General features: G+C 42.1%; 1 protein-coding gene across 1 annotated transcript in view; it reads left to right on the top strand.

Annotated features, from left to right (window-relative positions):
* Positions 1-8,045, top strand: part of LOC101849880 (cysteine-rich protein 2-binding protein) — a gene marked incomplete in the record, with an annotated part of 41,729 nt that overhangs the window by 6,297 nt on the left and 27,387 nt on the right. Inside the window, 6 exon segments of the mRNA XM_005107980.3 lie at positions 1,226-1,362; positions 2,353-2,638; positions 3,260-3,418; positions 5,350-5,698; positions 6,501-6,621; positions 7,341-7,421. Coding sequence (XP_005108037.2) covers positions 1,226-1,362; positions 2,353-2,638; positions 3,260-3,418; positions 5,350-5,698; positions 6,501-6,621; positions 7,341-7,421 — 1,133 coding nt within the window.

Here is an 8,045-nt window from a genome sequence, read left to right as displayed (position 1 = left end):
TCGTGCCTTTAATCAACGTTTACTGTGAAATCCTCAAAGGAATGTGTTTGTAAATGGACATAAAAGGTGTTAAGCCAAAAAACAAAAATTTGATAAAAATTGCTAAGCAATGAAAAAACTGCAGTTTTCTTCGATTTCATTATTTTGACGAGAGCCTGATTCTACCACGCTGCCTCACATATAATTTAAGCTGCCTGATGCTCCGATCTTGAAGTCAATTTGTGGGAAGTAATAGCTTTTTTTTTTTTTACCTCTATGCTGTAACATGCAAGTCTTGTGTTGAGTCATATGTAATGTAATCCTACTGCTGCTGTATTCTTGTAGTGGTAATGTTGATGACAAAGCACAGCCATAGCTGGTTAAGGAAAGCGGAATTACGTCTGTGTGTGTTACTTGAGGGAGGCATTGCGCTGCCAAGCGCGAAATGCTCGCAGCTAAAGGGATTTGAAAACAACAACAACAACAACAACAACAACGTCTGTGTGTTTCGTTGTTTTGTTTTGGGGTTTTTTTTCACTTGGTCAAGGGGATGACAGTTTCTACTGTTGTATTCATTTGTGCATGACAGTGACAGTGTTGATAATGAAGAAAGACCTTCACTGATTATGAAGAGGAGTTTGGTGGGGGGAGGTCAGCTTGCAGGGGACAGCCATTCAACCACCTGTGTATAAAAAGAGGACCCCAGTACGTTGGTATCTTCAGTGATTATCTTTGTGTTTTTGTTTCACCTTGCGTGTTTTCGTCACTGGCATGTGGGTGGTTGGAGGGCTCCACAATTACCTTCGACTTTTTTGCTTCTCTGTTGTTTTTCTCCATCTTTCTTTCTGTTTCTCTGGGCTAAATGACCATCATTGTGTCATTTTGCTTCCCATCACTCTCACTGAAAACTCCTGTATACCTTTTGTCATTTTCATTCTTACTGAGACCTTAAGTTTCAGAGATGTATTCGATGTCAGTGGGTGGTTGGCGGGTGCTCTGGTGTGGTTTGCTCCTTCTTTCCTATCAAACACCTATCATCCTTATCTACCCTCCTTCTTTTTTATGTTTGTTACTCGCTTGTAACACCTCTAATCTTCTGGCGCTCATATGACCTTATTGTGTTGCAAGTGCCGTAAAACTCTTACTAAAACTAAAACTAAACTAAGTTTCAGAGATGTATTCGATGTCAGTTCATTTCCCCTTACTCAAAACGAACCCTAAAAAATAAAAACCATCATCGCTTTAGGGAAGGTGCAGAGAGAGAAACGGCGAGCGATGGAAGCCCCCGTAGAGCTGAAGTCTGGCCAACGTCGCTGTCGCAAGGCCAAGGAGTCTGCTCTCTCCGCGGCCATGGAGCTCAAAGAGAAGAGATCTCTCATGCAGGTAGTGACATATAAGTCTGCTGTCCATCAGTGTTGTTGTTTTACTTAAATTTCTGACGTTTGGGGATAGGAATCGTATTTTGTTTACTGCTGGTGGTTAGTGAGGGTTGTTAAATGATAATATGCTTTGTTCCCCTCTTCCCCCCGGCGGACTGGAGTGTCTTTAGGCCATTCCCAAAGGGAGGACATATCTCATTCAAGCACAGTAGAATTGTAAATGGGCTGATCCAAGAATGTCACGCTCATAACTGTGGCTGAACTACAACAGGGAACTGCAGCTTTTTCTTTCCTAATCCTTACTATAGTCATTTTCCTCTACTTCTTTTGTATATTTGTCACACTCTTGTGACCTGCTATTTTGGGGTGCCTTGATAGTTGAAGCAGACTTTGTGTTGTTGAAGCTAGAGAGGTGAGCAGAGTAAGTCTTGATTCCCTGTAAGGATTTCTCTGTTGACATCCACCCCTTGGCGCTCATATGACTTATGCGCTTGCAAGCGCCGTAAAACCTCTACTAAAACTTTTTAAAAAACATACTTAGTCTTAGTCTGTTTGCTATCAGTGTTGCGGTTGCCTCGCTCTGTTTCTCGTAAAATGCATCTCGGAAAGTTCTGACTCTCCTTAAAGAACGAATCAACTACAACAGAGGCATTTCTTTTGTTCTTTATTGCTACGTCCCCTCTGTGTTTCTGCAGTCATAATTTGTGGGTGGTTGGTGGGTGCTCTGGTGTGGCTTGCTTCTTCTTTCCTATCAAACATCTATCGCCCTTATCTCCCCTCCTTCTTTTTTTGTGTTTGTTACTCTCTTGTAACGCCTTTAATCTTCTGGCGCTCATATGACCTTATGCAGTTGCGAGCGTAGTAAAACCTCTACTTTAAAAAAAAAAGGCATGATTTGTTCCTAGTTAAATGCATTGATTATCACATAAAGTCAGTAAAGTGTAAGCCCCCGCAACATAATTTCTCATATTCTGTTGCCTTTTGCCGCTGCCAGGAGGGAAAGAAAAAAAGACAACGAGGCCACAAGAAGGAAGACCCGAGCACTCTCTCATCATCTTTCGTCACGGACGACGAGACGGGGCGGGCGAAACCCAAGCCGAGCAAAGGGAAGTCATCCGCCACGTCAAAGTCGGCGGCCTCATCGACGACGGGCCGGAGCTCGGAGTCGCCAGCGCTGGCTTTGTTGGACAGTCAGGACAGCATGAGCTCTGTGTCCTCGTCCTCCGCGGGACTTGTGTCCTCGCTCGGGGAGGAAGCGGATGCTGCGACGTCTGCGTCTGGTGAGATCCTCCTGAACTTAAATGCTCTGTGTTCGCGCCAAGATCATGTTGAGAATTTACTGGGTGGTTGGCGGGTGCTCTGGGGTGGTTTGCTCCTTCTTTTCTTCCAAACGTCTATCGACCTTATCTCTCCTCCTCCTTTTTTTTTGTGTTTGTTACTCTTTTGTAGCACCTCTAATCTTCGGCACTTATATGACTTTATTGTGTTGCAAGTGCCGTAAAACTTTTACTAAAACTAAACTGAGAAGTTACACGATGTAATTCGAACACACGGGGATGAAATAATCAAATTGGTGTTTTAGCATGTGTAATCCGCAGCTTGCGAGGGAAGCAGGGAATGTTTCTGAGTGTTCTTGAAGAGCGTGGATATGCGCTATATAAATGCAATTATTATTATAATCATCATCTTTATTATTATTATTATTATTATTATTATTATTATTATGTAGAGATGTGTGTTTGGGTAGAGTCCAGATGTGTAAAGAGGAATAGCTATGTCATAACCTGTGGAGAGATAGAAGCATATATTGTAATGTACGGATTTACCCCAAGAAGTGAATGGATGGGAACACTTTTACCCTCCGAAATGTTTATTTGATTTTGTCTACTTCTGGTACGCAGGAACAGACTTGGGAGGAATTTTGACGTCGATACAAATGGAGGACGACAGTGACCTTGAGATTGATGTCGACATTGGAGCGGTGTCGTTTGTGTCCGGTGATCTTCCGGATATGCGACCCATGTCTCCTGACATCAGCACCATGCTCAACGTGGGCACAGGTACAGTACCACATACGCGCCTTCATAATCATCATCATTGCCTTTCTCACCCTGGGTCAGGATATAGGCCACGAACAAACACTCTCCACCTTTCCCTATCCTGGGCTAGTCGCTTGATGTCACTCCACGTCTTCCCACTTTTCTGTACATCCATTTCCGTGACTCTTCTCCAGGTTCCACGAGGTCTTCCCCTTGATCTTTTACCCTGTGGGTTCCAATCTAACACTTTTCTTGTTATGCAGCTGCTTGACTTCCTGAGAGTGTGTCCAATCCATCGCCAACGTCTTCTTCCCACCTCATCTCTGACCGGGCTCTGTCTGGTTCTTCTTAATACTTCCTCGTTGGTGATCCTGTCTGTCCATTTGATCCTCAGCAGCCTCCTCAGACACTTGTTCTAGAAAACCTGGATCCTCTTTGCCCTCATAATATCAAGGTCTAAAAATCTGTATAAATTCGCTGCTGAAAAAAGATTTTCTTGACGCCTGCCTTTTCTTAATTCCTTCACTGTCCTGCCTGAAACTTTTGGGTAAGTTCTGTGGTAAAATCATAAACCGAGTCTAACAACGATAGGGGAATGCTTCACTCGTTCGTCTTTATAACAACGAAAGGGTAATGCTTCACTCGTTCGTCTTTATTTATTGCTATACATATACACTTACATGATGTAACGTGCTTTGTTTCCTGTTCTTTATTTCCAGTAATGTACATCTGTGTGATGTAAGTCACCAACAGAACGGGAAGTGTTACATTTGATTGCACGATTCTTTAGTGGTGTGATAACTCGTTCCCTTCACATTTCTTTCATTTGATGAGATCTCCGATGGTTTACGGGGCAAAGCTCTAAATCTGCCATGTCGCTTTTTGTGGTCCATCAGCAGATGTTGATAGATATAATTGTAAATGTTTCTTGCACCTTTTGATGAATTTAAGAGAATATTGGAGGCAGGTTGCTTAGACCCTGCCTGTCAGGGACATCCTGTGTTGAATGATATACAGTATCTCAACACCAGAAGGAGATACTCTATTGTGTAACTTCCCCACTTGGGAATTGAACTCATGCCTTCTCCACCTATCCTTCTATCTCAATATGCGGACCTGCCACTCATCCCGATTTAGTCGGGATATCCCGATTTTTTTTCCCCAAATCTCAAGCATCCCGATTTTCCCGATTTCGATCGCGTGTATCCCGATTTTTTTGTCCCAGTCCGCTGTTATGACGGGTTTTTCTAAAAACTTACTCTGCCTTCTCCTTTATTGCAGGAAGCACCCGTTGAACTTTTTGTCAGTAGGAACTCGGAGCACTATTTCCCGCAATATCAATGCCGCATTTAGTTGTTGACTCGCCCCAAGTTGTGTGTGATCTCTGCCCGCTCTCATTTTCTCCGATGATAGCCTGGTAACTGTTTCAATTTGGGACATACAAATAATCGATAATATTCGTAGTTCCGCTGTTACTTTCAAAACAAGCCTTTCGGGACTTATTGGTAGGGTTGGGAGGGGGGGGGGGGTATAGACACTTGGACTAGGAGTGCTTGACGTGATGCTTCAGGATTTACAAAAAATAATGATAACTCGCACGCACGCTCACACACACACACACATGCACACACGCAAACAAAGACACACAGAGGGCATATAGACTAAGTAATTTATGGACGCCCCTGGAAAAATTTTGAGTCAGCTTTGGCAGTCACCTTGGTGATTTGCTGTTGATCCCGATTTTTTTCACCAAATCCTGATTTTTTCTCCCTGAAATCAAGTGAAATCCTGATTTTGAGATTTCATAAAGTGGCAGGTCCGAATATGCTTTAAATGGAAACTGGAGGTCTAAGTGCACCGATGATGAATGTTGTTAGGTGTAGTTTTTTTGTGCGCAATATGTTCACTTACGATAAAAAGTGAACATAATCTTTTATCTGTTTTGTTCTCAGGGCTGGTACAAGGAGAGATGAACTCTCAGTCTTCCAGCTTGCCGCTGACTCTGGCCGAGGTCAAAGTTGAACTGACGTCGGACTGTGAGTCAGAAGGACAAAGTGAGAGAGACATTGAAGAAAGGTCGATCAAAGAAGAGGAAGCCAGTGAGTCCGAATATTCGTCGGACGAGTCTGAAGAGGATGAGGAGGAGGGAGAGGAGGAGGAGGAGGATAGCGGGAGCCTTGTGAGTGGCAGCAGCAGTCAGGTGACGGAGAGAGAGAAGATGGAGGAGGGGAAGAAGAAAAAGGGTCGTCCGAGGAAAAGACGGAGGGAAGATGACACGCCTCCTCCCAGTCCCCCTGTCAGGTAACAGTTGCCAGTTTGTGCTTTTGTTACAGCAAATGGCGTGATGAACGAAAATTATCAGTTTTAAGTTTGAGTAGATTCTTTGCCATATCGACAGACCGAAGGGCTAGAACCCAAATGGCCGCTGGATCGGAAAAGTAAAATAAAGTAAGTTTGAGTAGAGAAGCACATCGACACAATGACTGTAGTAATATAGTGCAGGGAAAAAGCAAGATAGAAGCAACAGAAGGAAAGAGAAGTAGGACCTGTCAGTGACGCCCTCAAACCAGCCGCAGAAATGGTTATCTGCGAAGGTGGAACTGAAACACAGTTTTTACCTTTTTTGTTAAGGGAGGAGAAATGCAGGCTACTGAACGAAAATTAAAATTTACTTCGAAAGGAAAAATGATTGTCTTTTTTTCCTTCAAAGCTGGTTATATTTCATCCATCGTCCAATGTTGAACTTTTGAGAAGAAAGAGATGGAGATAGATGAGAGCTCCGTTGTTATATGATCACATTATAAGGAACTGAACTGGTAATTTCTTAAGACTGTTAGCGCCATTCGTCCACAATTGCCAAAATAGTTTTTGGGGGGGCTTCCAGTAAAACCCATAATTTGAATAAAGACATCCAGAAACATCTTATAATTCTGTTTCGTTTTGTTTCTTCATTTCTCTTTTAGTTTTTTTTATTGGAAAGTTTCAAGTGCCTAAGTCATGCTTCTGATCTGAGTTCTTCTTTTTGGGGGTTTTTCTCAAAACTTTTAAAAAATGACTCACGCGCTTGTGGAATGGTGGTGACAAGATGTTTTATCTCGCGCAGACTTCAAAGAATCAGCTTGTTTGAGGAGGACGAGCTGCTACAGAAGCTGAACCGCCTGGCCGAGAGAGAGGCGCTGGCTCCGCATATGGCACAGCTCCGCAGGAAACTCATCTGTAACCAGGTCCGGGAAACTTTCTCACTTCACTTTCTGTTCTACGCTCATTCCTCTCGTGTCAGTAAATTTTTAAAACATGACTGGTTTCCTGTGTAAAGAACATGTGCAATGGACTCTTAGAACTAGAGCTGGGCGAAGGACCGATTCCTACGATTAATGCTATGGAAGAAAAGTTCCAACTCCTTATATTTAATAAATAAAATCCTTTTTTTTTTTAAAAGAATTTATTTTTGAAAAATTAAGTTGATGCTTCGTAGTGTTCAAAAATCAAGGTTATCCTAAATCCTGAAGATGTTCGGAGTCAACCAGGTAACCACCGGAAGAAATCACATCATTAGAAAATAAGTACTTGTAATTGGGTTCGGAGTCGATTCCTACGATTCCTAGCTTTCAAAAATCGGGAACATAGCTGCCCAGCACTACTTAAAACATGGAAAAAATAGTATTGATTTAATTAGATAATAGGGTCAGGTTGTCTTTTTCACAAATCATGAACTACAAAACAAGATATCTTCACCATTCACATTAACATTTTCTGAATAGGATTTCATTGCATTTACAATATCTGAAGACAACCTTTGGAGTAGACAGAATTGAAAGTAGGTTTGAGAGAACTGATTTCAGATATGTATGGAGTATTCTCTATTTTTGTTTTATACTTAATGATTTGAAACAACAAAAAAAAAAAGAAAATTCAGAATATTTTGGGTGTTTTTGTGTTTCAGACGAATCGTGAGTATGGACTACCTGTGTTTGATCTGGAGAAAGCGGTGAACAGAGGAACAAAGGAGGAGACGACGAACGCAGTGAGTGCGCTCATGTCAAGGGCTTTTCTTTTTCTTCTTCTTTTTTTAAACTGCCGTAATTTGTTTGTAAATGAAGCAACTTATGATGGGTGCTTCGTCAGCTCAGTTCCTATCATGCTGGATGATGGAGTGATGGTCCTGGTTCAAATCCCAGACTGGGCATTCTTGAACTTGAGTTGTTTTGTTGGAGTTTTAGAAGGCTCTCAATCCATTTGGCTCAGCCCTATCAGAAATAGACGTTAAATTTGGAGGTCCTGCCTCTTGTAACCTAATAGTGTTGATAGGAGAATTGGTCGCTTTTAAGGACAAGCAGGCTAACCTGGATTTCTGGGGTTTCCAGAAATCAAGTTGACCTACACCAAAAGTGGGCATTGCCCTACCTTTTAAGAGAAGTTTGGTTTCATTGGTGTGTATATTTGTTTGGTTATAGAGAAAGCTCTCCTTGTTTTTTGAAGGAACTGAACTAAGGGGCAAAAACTTTACCTTCAATTTTCTCAGAACAGCATTTTTCGGGATAGCCCCCTTGTGCTTAAAAGCAACCATTTTAACCAAAACTCTTACTTACATTATATTGCGTACCAGTTATACTGTCATTTACATTTTCTTCTTTTTTTTTTTTCTTCC

The sequence above is a fragment of the Aplysia californica genome, unplaced genomic scaffold (genome assembly GCF_000002075.1).
Source record: "Aplysia californica isolate F4 #8 unplaced genomic scaffold, AplCal3.0 scaffold00647, whole genome shotgun sequence".
In the NCBI taxonomy this organism is placed as follows: domain Eukaryota; kingdom Metazoa; phylum Mollusca; class Gastropoda; order Aplysiida; family Aplysiidae; genus Aplysia; species Aplysia californica.
This window is presented reverse-complemented; position numbering and strand designations above follow the sequence as displayed.